At 34.5% G+C, this 13792-nt stretch overlaps 2 protein-coding genes across 9 annotated transcripts in view; one reads left to right on the top strand and one right to left on the bottom strand.

Moving 5' to 3' along the window:
• Positions 1-4014, bottom strand: part of CycH (cyclin H) — a 59015-nt gene extending 55001 nt beyond the window's left edge. For 2 of the 4 annotated variants that reach the window (XM_081735846.1, XM_081735848.1), the window contains exon 1: positions 2382-2445. In XM_081735846.1, the coding sequence (XP_081591972.1) occupies positions 2382-2430 (49 nt within the window). In that variant the 5' untranslated portion in view covers positions 2431-2445. Of the gene's footprint in view, positions 1-2071; positions 2183-2381; positions 2446-3868 lie in introns of those variants that run through there. The other 2 variants (XM_081735847.1, XM_081735849.1) reach the window with 2 other exon arrangements.
• RabX1 (RAS oncogene family member RabX1) overlaps positions 2941-13792 on the top strand; it is a 37206-nt gene continuing 26354 nt past the window's right edge. The window contains exons 1-2 of one of the 5 annotated variants that reach the window (XM_081735852.1): positions 2941-3299; positions 13545-13671. In XM_081735852.1, coding sequence (XP_081591978.1) covers positions 13629-13671 — 43 coding nt within the window. In that variant the 5' untranslated portion in view covers positions 2941-3299; positions 13545-13628. The other 4 variants (XM_081735851.1, XM_081735853.1, XM_081735850.1 and 1 more) reach the window with 4 other exon arrangements.

Here is a 13792-nt window from a genome sequence, read left to right as displayed (position 1 = left end):
CCGCCCCGCTTCGCTGCGGTCACCCCAACCCGCCCCGCTTCGCTGCGGTCATCCCCGAACGCAATAAACTTTGTTACTTAGATAATTTTTACTTTTTCGCTTTCAAGTGATTTATAGCGCCTGTCAGTTATGTTAACCCGCCGAGTCACAGGGTCATGCGGGTTGCATATAAATACGTTTATTTTTATACCTATGATGAACTAATAACAAAGGATTTGTACGTATGGACACCTGAATGGTCAATTATCTCAAGACACTGGTAATTGAAAATTAAAGTGATATGATAAAAACCATCTAGGGTCCACATCCTAACAACCCCCCAAAAATGAAAGAAATCGGTTCAGCCGTATTAGCGTGATGAGCGGACAAAGGATTTTTTCTACGTATTGACACCTGATTGGTCAATTATCTCAAGACACTGGTAATTGAAAATTAAAGTGATATGATAAAAACCATCTAGGGTCCAAATCCTAACAACCCCCCAAAAATGAAAGAAATCGGTTCAGCCGTATTAGCGTGATGAGCGGACAAAGGATTTTGTGCGTTCTCTTTTATATATATAGATTGGATGGTACATTGTCGCCGAGGCAGAAAAAAAAAAGTAACCCCCTGTACGCCAAACATCGATGAAAAGTTTCAAATCGATAGCTTTCATAGTGAATGAGAGAAAAAAAAAAAAAAAAAGAAAGAAAGAAATACAGAGAAGAGGGACAAATGCAGAAGTGTATAATCATAGTGTAATGTAATTAACATTTGTAATCGACTACTAACACTCATAATAACGACAAGGAATGTTTATGTTTATTAGGAACGACCGAAGTTTACTTTACAAACGAAGGAACATCTGTAGTTTACAGTAGAATTAAATTTTATCTAATTTAAATGGAAACGAAGTGAACTTTCAGATGCTAATGCTCATGAGAGGGAAGAAGCAGAGGTTACCTTTGTTAAATTACTTTTAAAATCTTCCTCTCTTTTCATGGCAAGTGGTTGACAACAATGGCACTGAACAATGCAAATAACGGGCAATATGTGGCGATAGGTGACACACTAGTATCTCGTTCACGCAGTAGTAGGTTACAACAGATTTAGATAGCGTTGGCTCTTACAGCAAGTGGCGACAGAGGGAAGTACTCTTTCTCCTTTAACAGTGACCTGCAGTGTGTTCGAGATTTTGTTGTGGTTATTGAGTTGTGTGAAGGAAAATGCCGCACATATTGAAACACAAAGAATGTGCGGACATGGATTTTGTGTATGGCTATTGCAATGGGAGTGCAAAACCAGCTGCTCAAGAATACAAAAGACGATACCAGACCGGAAAGTCTTGCAATTAGTTGAAGTACAAGAGAATATTGTCATGAGTATAGAAAGAAGTTCGACTACCAGCACAAGACTGATAGCGTCATGTCTCCATATTCCACAAAGTGGTATCTGACGAACATTACGTCTGGATGGGCTGTATCAATCCACAGTCAACAAATCTAACATCTTCAACGAACGATGAAGCGCAAAGACTGCAATTTTGTCACTGGTTATGCCACCAGAGATTTGTTGCCGTATATTTTGTTTACCGACGATCCACGCTTAAATTATTTACGTGTTTAAGTGGTTAATGTTAGTTATTTTCAGGGCTAACGGGACTTTGTGGCCATCTTGTATAATAATAAATCATATGTTATTGTACGTAATTAATTTATTAATTGATCGTAATACTAATTTGAAAGTAAAATACAAACCCATTAAGGGATAATTTTGACTTGCTTTGAATATCTAATGAAGCTGCCAATATTATCTTTTACTGGTGCTTGTACACTCTTTGCTTGTTTGATTCTTTGTGCTGGAACAGTTCTAGTTTATAACACGTGAACTTAAATACCTAGATCGTATTCAGAGTATGAGCAAAGTATTCGTCTTAAGGCGCACAAAAATATGCTCATAGGTTTGTCTATATTTCCCAGCATAAAATAAAGGAAGAAACAAATGAAACTTTGTCTTTCATTTTCTACACGTTACAATAAAGTAGAGAGACACCGCATTTATTGCCAAAAAAGTATTCGTTTTGTATCTATACCTGAAGCAACACACTCTTCGTAAAGCGTGTTTTTGGGTACTATAGCTGCAGAGTTTGTGTCACTTAGTGAACTGTAGTCGAAGACTGAGTGTGCTGCTATGGGAGTGAACAACGAACAGAAAGCAACCAGAGGAAGACAAAATGTGCCGGAAATCAAAAGAAACAAGTGAAGAGGAAAGACGAATAATGATACGATTGTTTGGTAAAAGTAAATCCTTTAGTGAGATCACTGATATGATTTGTCGACCTATTACCACCATTAAAAGCTTCATATATAAGTTTAAAAAGCCAAAAACATATAAGAATCTACCGAGATCTGGGCGTCCATCAGGACTAACGCAGCGAGATTGGCGTCTCATCGCACGTAAAGTTAAAAAGAAACAAAGTGAGTGCACCACTCATAGCTGCGGAGATCGAACAAGTCTGCATATATATAGTGTAATGAAATACTTGTGTTTCATTCTTGCTTTTATTATTGAGTTGAATGCAAATTATATGTGTACAAACACTTCAGTTCTAGCCAGACGAATACTTTATTTGCTCACTGTATATTATTATTTTTCTGTACATCCGTTCGCTTTGCTTTTTGGTGCCAAAATTTCAACTTGCTTCGTTTCTTGGTGTCAAAACTACTGGTGCCAAAATTTCCGCCTTTCCTATTTCGAAAGTGTTCGCATTTAAGTTATTCTTAACTATTATTTCTTATACTTTGTATTAGACATTTTAGTGTGGACATTTGCTCATTTTTAGCAGAATTTTCGATCATAATCACAATCAAGAGGTTCTACCAGTAAATTTTCTACATAACTGACAACATAAACTATATAATCAACGGGTAAGTTCCAAAATTGGGCGTCCGTTTCCAGCAAAATTTTTAAAATTTACAGGGAAGATATGGATAATTTGATCGATTGTGTGCTTGATAATATATAAGGATCTCGAAAAATATCTTTATTTGTTACATATAAACGGTTACAAACATGGGACTATTCGGCGAGCGGAGGGAACTACTTGGCGCAAGGTAACAGAATAGTTGCATTGTGGGAAGCTAACAAGCATTTATATTATCAACATGGCGGCAAATATATCGAAACGATGCACAGGATGTGAACTGACTGTGTTAAATTTCGTGAAGCAATACGTTCATAACGTGCAAAATCTGCTAAAACTATGCGAAGAGCATGAATTGATGAACCTAAGAATAAATTGTGGGAAGTGTGGAAAGGAGGTAACAGCGCAAAAACGTGGAGAAAGTTATTGTTTTCAGTACGAACCGAAGTACTAAGGTGTGAAAAAAAAAAAAACTATATTAATTAGAGTTTAATGAAGACCGAAAACAACGTGCCCTGCGGAGCTCTAACCCGCCTTCGCTCGCTCGGCAATACTGTGTGAATTAAATAGTAAACTTTGTTCGGACGTCCAAGGGCACCTCTGTTGTATATGCAAACCAAACCAAACCTAACCTAACCTCTCCCCTACCTCACGATGTAACGAAAGGAAATCTGAAGTCAGTTAAGAACGTACGAATTGAAAAATTATTAAATTTAATAGCTTTTATGAAGAGTTTGCTTGAAAAGTATCGGATGCCCAACTTCGGAATAAATGCCTAATCAACAAATATCGTTCTACGTTATCCGGTAAATTGCATCTTGTTTCATTATCCTTGTTGAGTACAAAACGTCACGAAACAATCCAAACAAAATTATCAATTGGGGTACTTTATGTATTGTGTACGTTGCGTGAGAAAATAAATGAATTACATGTTTTATTAAAGTTTAAAATAAAAAGAAAATATACCTCAATGCACAGAAATAATATTTAAATACAACACAACCAAACTTCACATACTCCGCAGTTTCGTCTATCACATTGCTTCATAAACGCATTACATTTTTCAATTTTTTAGTGGTAGCAAGTAGGTAAAATTAATATAGAATAGAATTCTCTGAACTATGACCAGATTAACGATTTCAGATTTGATTTTGGTAAATAGTTGTTTTATTTCGCATTAAACTGCATTGATCATAACGTTTATACGTAAATAGAAATATTGGTACATTTCTCTGTAATATAACAACTACCAGAATGATGAAAATGCGTACTTTTGAAAATCATTTTAAGTTCCCTGTAGTGGTGAGTATATTCAAGCGGATGTTCTGGCAATATTGCTATCAAAATTGTTTTAGGGAAGACGAAGTTTTCTGTCTCACTTTGTTTCAATTTTTTCTGTTTATTTACTTAATGTGTTAAATAATTGGTGTGAAATGAATTGTTGTTAGAACAAAGTTGTCTCTTACATGTGCTTGGTAACTAGAAATAAATTTGTTTTTACTGTTAATCAACTACATTTTACATACTATTTTTACTTTAGTGTTACAAGTATATTGTCAAGATAGAAAAGCGAGTGTAGCCTTTTCCTTGATCGTAAACTAATTTAAGACAACTGCTTGTTAGTACACTTCAGAAATAAATTCAGCGTTATATTCAAAGAGTTATGGCTGGCCAAACAAATTTTAATTGAGTGATAATGTTACGGATCGCAGACATCCCGTCTTACACTGTATAACTCCTTTTTCGTTAGAGACAAAATACTTCCTCGTTCCTCCTCTGTTACATTGAGTGCTTTGTTGTTTTATTGGTAGGATAAAGACAGAGAGAGGCAAGGAAGATTGGATGCTGTATTATTTTATGGGGTTTAAGTTTAGAGTTGCCCTTCCAGTTTCAAATTTCCAAAAAAAGCTGTAAAAACATTAAAATGTGCAGTTTTACTATACGGATCCATAGTATAAGTAATAGTAGAAGTAGGAAGAGGAGTAGTAGTAGGAACGGGTTAGAAGCCCCGCAGGGGTTGGTTGGGTTCTGTTCTCGACTTAAACTGGGCATGCTGCTGAATCATCGAAGCCTCCGCGTCTTGCAAATAGTGCCCACTTCCGCATATATTTTGTTCTATTAAACATAACTTTACTGCTAAACTTATATGCCTAAACATCACGTAAGAACTCCAAACCATCATTTCTCCTGTAAATTTTCATAATTTTTATTTAAAAAAAAAAAAAACGGAGGGGCAACTCTAAACTTAGTAACCATTTTATGGGACCATAAGTTCGTAAAATTTACAGAAATACCTAATGTCACTTCAAAAGAGGAATGTGTAAGGAATCAAAATACATGCAAATTTTACTTCTAACATACCTAACAGTGTAGAAATACGTAATCCAAACTGTATGCTTTTAACTACATAAGGTAATAGTCCATAAGGAAACTATAATGAACTGAATTCGGTCAGTGTTCCGTTAAGGGGGTCCAGTGTCTTTGACACCACTTCTTTCTATTGATTTTCGTTTGATTACATAATATAACGTTATATTATTTTAGGTTAGCTTAAGGGGGTCCAGTGTAGTTTTGGACCCCTTTAACGGAACATGACATTTCCTGGCCAGTGTATCAAGAGATAATCCGTAACGATACAGCTGACCAACTCATAAGGCACCTAGTAACATGAAGAGCACTTTATGTGTTTTTACTATCCTCGCGTACGAGCATATCCACCATCGCTAATACGCCAAAGTTTGAAAATTAAATATATATATATATATATATATATATATATATATATATGGGCCCTTGTGGGTTTGTTCGGTTTTCTCTTGTATTATCTTACGTTTTTGGAAAGATATATTAAAATTTAATTTCTATATAAATATAAGGGTTAAGTTTAGAGTTGCCCCTCCGCTTTTTATAAAAATCAGGAAAATTTACAGGAGAAATGAGGTAAGAAATGATAATTTGATGTTTAGGAATGTAAATTCGGCAGGAGAGTTATGTTTAATACGAGAAAAGATATATGGAAGTTAGTACTATTTGCCGGATGCGGAAGCATTCGCAGAAGGTTTCAGCAGAATGGTAGTTGTAAAATATGGCGAACAGGTGTAACTGATGCGCAAAAATAATGAAGAAAACCTTTTAAAATTGTGTGAAGCCCACCGAATACTGAAGTTAAGTGAAATGTAGCAATTTTTAATACTTTAAGCACTGTTTTTTGTGTGTTGCAAAGTCCAAGGGCAACTCTGTACTGGAGGGGCAACTCTAAACTTAAGCCAAATATAATATCATTGTAATATTTTACAACAATTTTCTGTTCATTGATGGATAATTAACTAGTTCAAGGTATTTTTACTGTAGCGGTTGAATTTCGTACCTCTCTGGTCTTCAACATTTGTTTAGTTATTGAAGTTTAGTGTCGTATCAGCTCCCATGCTAAACTAGACGTTGACCTATAGTTTAAGATGGAACCCGAAGCATTATAATGCATTCTTATCGGATATCGAATCCTGCATGGCTCGCACGCTAACCACTAGACCAGCGAGAAGGCTGTTTATGTTTGAATATATGAAAAAAATGAATATTGGTTTGTATGCCTATATACATAAATGACACTCGATGCCATTTAAGACTAAATTCATCCCCAATCGGCTTATGATTGGGGTTGGAAAGGGTGACACGTAAAAATGAACAAAAATAACCGGTGAAGTTTGGTGTTCCTGTTTCCGTCGTCAACCCCCGGAAAGAGAAGTGTAGAATGCATCTGAATATGTCTAAAGAATTAGTTACGACTTTCCTAACACCACTAGATACAATATTTTAAAATACTTTATTGCATTAATATGTACCGGTCCTAAGAAGATAAGTGACCATCTCTTAACACAATGTAAATTTAATTATATTTTTCAAGATAATGAAGAAATAAAGTAACGTACCGTAACGTATTTGGATTGTATTAAAAGACCCATAATTTCGATGTCTTGAAAATCATTAACATCTTTGCCGAGGCAAATAGTATCTTCGAAGTTGTAACTGAGTTACCAAATTTTATGGGTAGCTGGAGATATGAGATAATGTTGCAATGACACTGCTGAGACTTGACAAGAATTTCATTTTAATATGCAGTCGAAAAACAAATCGGCCAACACGATAGTGACCGAACATCGAATGTTCAAAAGAAAGTGCCCCATGCGACCCTCTAGAGTGCAGTTAATGAAAGCTGGGCTTCTGACAGACATTTACACGTATTGTAAACGAATCGAAAGAGAGGGTAGTTCACCTGTCAGTACATTATTCTTTCACGCTGTTTCTAGGCAACCAAGGTCACTCATTGCGCTTGTTGCCGGTAGTTGAGGGTTGAATATTCTGCCAATAGTTATTTTTCTTGTAACATGGTTGTATCTGTTTAATAATAGTTTTAATGTATGCTGTGTAAGTGTTCTTTCGGAATTACTGATAATTGTTAATTGTAAATAGTTGATGTGTGATGTGTTTATTTATAAATATGGCGCCCGTAAACGCTGGAACAACAACGAATAAGACAAGTTGTTTTCAACATACAGAAGTCACAGGAAATGACATATAACGCACTTTACTGTTTTGAAGGCAAGAAATGAAATAAAGAAAGACCCTCATAGAACATATGACGTGTATGCCACATATTTATATTTTGTGTATAGCCCCATAAAATTTTTGCGATCCTTAGATTGTATTGTTACGGTTCCATCCGCAAATTGCTTTAAGAATTATAATTATAAATATTGGGAATAAGTAATTTAAATTTATTTTGTATTCGTTATAATATTAAATTGTAAAGTATTTTTGTTGGTGTGCCAACGTTATAAACGTCTAAAAGTGAAGTGTGCATCAAAGGGTGCAAAACGGAGCAAAAAACGCATTTATATCGGGGTAAATAAAAAGAAAACAGCGTATATTATAATTTTTCCCTCAAAATTTTATGAGTACAATTTTAATTGGATTAATAAATAAAATTAAAAAAAAATCAACCAATTAAATAACGTCAAAGGTTCTAAAACAAAAACACAAAGAGTTAAGAAAGTGAGTAGCGCAAGTAATAATAATAATAATATTACAACGGTACGTTGTATATTAGTATTGTAAATATGCATTTGTTTATGTTTTTGGGCCATAAGATATTTCAAATTTGTACTAGGCTGGCTGATGTTTACTATCTGAAGAAGAGAAAGATATTCAGATATTCATATGTTAAATAATGAAATTGACAATATCTAGTTGCCAGGCAACCAGATAAACAATACATATTAAAAAGAAATAAATGGAATCAAATAGAAAGGAAGTGTGTGTTATTATTGATGGCTCAATTTTAATTAATTATATAAAGAACCAGTTGTGTTTTTCGTTGTAAATGGTGCAAGAAACCCGGAAGTTGAGAAGGAACTGAAAAACTGTTTTTGAAGCATAGTAAAAAAAACGAGCAAAATTGAGCCAGACATTAATTATATTTGTCTAAGAAGTGGCCGAATTATATATCGGAACAAAATGAATGACACAGATAGTGAAACAATAGACAACCAAACAGTAAATTCATCCAATAATATGTTGGAAATTTTAAAGGAAATGGCTCGGAACCAAGCTGAACAGTTTGCTAGCGTGAACCAGCAGTTAGAAAAGCTAGATCAAAAGGCGAATCACAAGCCCAACATGTTGATGAGCGCCTGGAACAATTACAACAACGGAATGACGGTTTGCAACAGCAGTTGCAACAAATTAATCAACAGATCAAAGCTAAATTTGAACGTCATGAGGATGAAATGGGCAAAATAGTTCAAAGGTGTACTGACATTCAAGATTCTGTGAATGTTGTCGAGGCGGTTGTAGAAGATCATGACAACCGGATTAAGCAACTGCAGGAGGAATTGAATTTTATAAAAGAAAATCGTATGGCAGAAGGCGCAGTGCAAGATGGTGGGCACATGAATCCTGCACATCCCACTTCCAATGATTGGGCAGCTGCACGCCATCACCGAACAACGCTTGAAGATAATCAATCTTCGGATAATGAAGATAATTCAGAACGAGAAAGAAGAGCGAGACGATCATCTCAGCAGAAGCGGGCACATCACAGGTATTTAAGGGTTAAAACAAATAAATCTTTGCGTGTTAGTGAAGTGAAGTCAATCACAAAATTTAGTGGTGTACCAGAAGATATAACTGCGAGGGGATTCCTCGAAAAGTTCGAAGATGAATGTGACTTGATGGATATAGATGAATCTCAATATTTCAAATTACTGCCTCATGTATTGTTGCCACCATGTTTAACGTGGTTTAAGGCCATTAGAAATAATCTCCATACGTATGCTGACTTTAAAAATGCATTACTTTCTAATTATGAAAACGACTTCATAATAGCAAATAGAGACGCGTTGTTAAGATCGAAACCCTTCAATCCAAAGCTGCATAAGAATATTACAGAATTTGTAATTTCTACATTTAATGAGTTGAGAGCGTTAAATCCAGGTCATCCAGAATCAAGAATTATCGCCTCTATCCGTATACTACTGCCCTTTAGATTACAACAGCTTTTAATGTCCGCGCAATGTGTTAACTTTAGTCATTTAATAATGCTTGTCCAGGGGTATGAAAGCCAATTTGTAGCACAAAATTGTAATAGAGGACAGGACAAAGGGCAAAGCAATTCTAGTCGGGGTCATATACAATATGCCCCAGTGCGCAATTTAAGTATACATTCTGAAAACACAGTTGATGGCAGAACAAACAATGCTACCAGTAACCCGGTGCAAACAAACCGTGGAAACGTAAACAGGAACTATAGAAATAACCACCCTAACAGCCGTAATTTTTACAGTAACAACAACTGTCGCTCTTTCGTGCAAAATAGAAGTGCAAATGGTAGAAATTACTTTGATAGAAGATATACAGATGGCTGTAATTACTCACGTAGGAATCCGAGTGTTGTAACCATGCATAATCGTCAAGAAAACACCCAGGATTGTGGAATACAGTGTAACTTAACCGAAGTTATTCATCGTGATTTGGGTTAGGTTGTGTTGATGTAAAATGGATTGAATCTGCGTTGAGGAAAAACGAACATACTTTAAGGATATGTGGATCGGTTTAATTTATTTTATTTTATGTTATTTAATCTTGAACTTCATGTCTATGATCGTAATTATTCAATTTTTATCAACATATGTGTTAATATAAGGAATTTGTTGGATATGTAACTTAGACTGGAATTACGGCGTCTGAGGGGACCGTACTCAATTGATTTTGCTTCAAACGCCATTATGATTTCATGTGTTGTTTGTATCTTGAGTTTATATGCTTTGATGTTATGTGTATTACTTAATATTGGTGTTCCATACTATTTATGTGTTTTTCTTATGATTGCCAACATATAACATCAATCTCATTATTCATGTTATGATGTCAATAAGATATTAATTCTTATGTTATGTCTTGATTATTATCGATAATTCAATCTCAATTTATATTTTGTTTAATTATATGTTATATTTGATCATTTTGGTGTTCAAAGAACAACTACATAAATATCACATGCATCTTTCTCGAAATATTCTTCATGAAGCCTAAGTAATGAATTAATAGCTTGTAGCCAGCATTTAAAGGCCCCGAAAAGGAATCAAATAGCTTATAACCAGCATTTTTGTGGACCCGAAAAAGAACTTAAAAATCAAATAACTTGTAAATGTAATTTCGAATGCGCCTCATCGTCGATGAAACGTATAAATATATGAAGAGGATAATAAAGTTTAAAATAAATATGATAAATAAATATGATAATGATATTGTTATAGAATTAAATATGATATATATGTATGTATAATTATATGAATTGTAATTTTTAAATTTACGAGGTGCATTTGAAAACTCGAATGATTCCCATGTACATATATGTAAACGGTCCAGAATTCTTTTTCTTTTTATGAAGTTAATGAATAAAAAGAAAAGTCCGTCGGGCGCCATTATATACAACGGTACGTTGTATATTAGTATTGTAAATATGCATTTGTTTATGGTTTTGGGCCATAAGATATTTCAAATTTGTACTAGGCTGGCTGATGTTTACTATCTGAAGAAGAGAAAGATATTCAGATATTCATATGTTAAATAATGAAATTGACAATATCTAGTTGCCGGGCAACCAGATAAACAATACATATTAAAAAGAAATAAATGGAATCAAATAGAAAGGAAGTGTGTGTTATTATTGATGGCTCAATTTTAATTATATAAAGAACCAGTTGTGTTATTTCGTTGTAATATGTGATTTTGAGGTAGGATAAATCTCGTAAGAAAATAATAAAATTTATCTCCGAAAAATAAAACAACAAATGCAGTATTTAAAGTACGTTATATTTAAAGTTTTTAAGCAACTCAGAAAACAAGGGAAGCTTGCAGTCGCAGTTTAAAAATGAACTTAATTTTCGGGAGATAACAAGTGTCTGGTACCCATAACTTTGGTGGACGGAAACAGGCCAGTGCTAATATATTAACTTTATACGTAATAATTCGGTATTATTATTAAACTCAAGTACTTCTGAAAAATAAAGCAAACTATTTATATAGTCTAACAAGTTTACAAAGGCAATAGGTGGCAAAAAAGGGTGACGTAACAAACAGATGCTCAAGTGCACTTCGAATTTTTTGAAAGTCATTGAATGAACTATTATTCACGTCATTGCAGAAATATTCGAAGACACTAACGATACTTTTCCAGTATCACTTGCAATACCTGGTGAAAAGAGTCACGAGCAAGTCTAAAATGAACCGTAGATTACTTCACGAAGGATGCATCATATTTTTAGACAGTATAGTAAAATAAATACCCAACTTTAAGTTCTCTCCTTGATTTAGACTGTCGTGACACGTAAAAGTACGAAACCTGTCCAAACTGATGAAAGATTTTGTTACATGTAGACACGTGCGAGGGTTTCATATCAAATAGTCTCCAGTTTTCTATCGCGTAAGATGAAAGAAGTTCCGGATTTTGTAAATTAAATGTAAAACCGATTTTATTAATCTATTCTGTAGTTTTCTTGTAGATTGACCAAGGGGAGGGGGAATTGAAACACTGAATCTCATATCCCCTCAGAACGTATATATATATATAATATCATAATTTACCAAATATTTATTTTTTCATAATGTCTTGCTGAAAGGGGGATGAATCCCGAAACACAGCCCTTCGCACGCCATTGTTCCAAGTAATAATAATATTATTATTATTATTATTTTGAAATCGTACCGTCCTGTCATATTATTTACGATTATAGAATTATGATTTGTTGAACGTCGTAAGCGCTAAACGACGTGTTCTGTGGTTGTAAAACCTTTGGCAACACCGCCATCATTATACCACGTGCTCTATCGAATTGTCAGAAGCCAGTTTTCCTCAACTGTACTATAATAAACCGACATTTTCACATTAAACTTTTTTTTTTTTTTAAGTACATGACATTATGAATTTTCGCTGTGTTAAGGAGTAAATATGACATGCTACAAGTGTATGCATATACACTACAGTTTGTTAGAAATAATATTACACATAACATTATATATAATATTTATACACACTGAATTCACATTATAGTTTGAACATGGCAGTACTTTACACCGATAAACTGAAGGAGCTGATAATAGACATGAAATTAAGCAAAATTGACTAGTAATCATGGTTCAAAAGCGGCAATGTTGTACCGCAAGAACTGCTCAAAAACCGGCGAAGGCGCTGACATAATACCGATTATCTCGTGAACGCGGGAAGATGTCGCTGTCGGGTCAAAAGATTACACAGAAAGTCGACCCTGACAAACGCAATGACGTGCCGATGACAGTGGAATGGTTGCCGCGTCACAAGGATCCCTACAAATAAATGGAGAATTCACACATGTATATCCCTTGTGTGGGGATCCCCGTTGTCCGGCGACCGCTCCCAGGGTCGACTTTCTGTGTAATCGCTCGACCATACAGCGATATCCTTCCACGTTCACGACATACTCAGCATTATATCAACGCCTTCACCAACTTTTGAACGCCTGTCACGGTAAAATGGTGTCGCTTTCGACCCATGTTCATCAGACTTTTTTTTTTTTTCTTTCTTAGTTTCATGTCTCTTATCACCTGCTTCAGTGTGTCGGTAAAAAAATCGGAAATTAGAATATTACAAAAATTTTCGAAAACCTCAAAACACGTGTTCAATTTTTAATGAACAGCTTATATGCCGAGTTTTATCTCACATACTTCAGAGATTTGTAAAATACTCCATTCTTGCTAACTTAAATCCTCTTTATGCCTCTTTTGATACATATTTCAGAAAATCCTTTTTTATGCCTTGCTTTCCTGACAAGAGAAATATTGTACAAATTTCACGTTTCTAGCTGTAATAGTGGCCTGGGCAGTGATGAATGAGTTACTTTAATTCGTTCCTACAATAATATAGACAATCATATAATAGAAAAGTTTTTTTGAAGCAAGTAGCATTTTTATGATGTAAGACACGTACTGTATGTAAAGAGAAGATAGAAAGATGAATGATGGCTTCTTCCCCTGCTAATTGTTATACATATAATAAATACTAATGCGACATTTTATTTTTTTAAATTTTTTTTCCTTTTATTTTTTTCAGTTCATGTGTAATTAACTTGAATGTGGGAATAACTTTAGGATGATGCCAGTACTATACTTGAGATAACCAGAACACAAAATTATCATGAGGACTCTGGAAGCAAAGATAGTTGTTTTGGGAGCGCAAGGTAATAACACGTTGTGTTTTACTATTTTAGTTTGCCTTTCACATTGAAATTCTGTTTACTTAATGCACCCTCTTGAACTTACGACTTGCATAGTATGTGTATTATTATTCATGTACAGTAA

This window comes from Thermobia domestica, chromosome 13 (assembly GCF_964235325.1).
Source record: "Thermobia domestica chromosome 13, izTheDome1.hap1.1, whole genome shotgun sequence".
Classification (NCBI taxonomy): Eukaryota; Metazoa; Arthropoda; class Insecta; order Zygentoma; family Lepismatidae; genus Thermobia; species Thermobia domestica.
The sequence above is the reverse complement of the archived record's forward strand: the minus strand, read 5'-3'. Positions and strand labels throughout refer to the sequence as shown.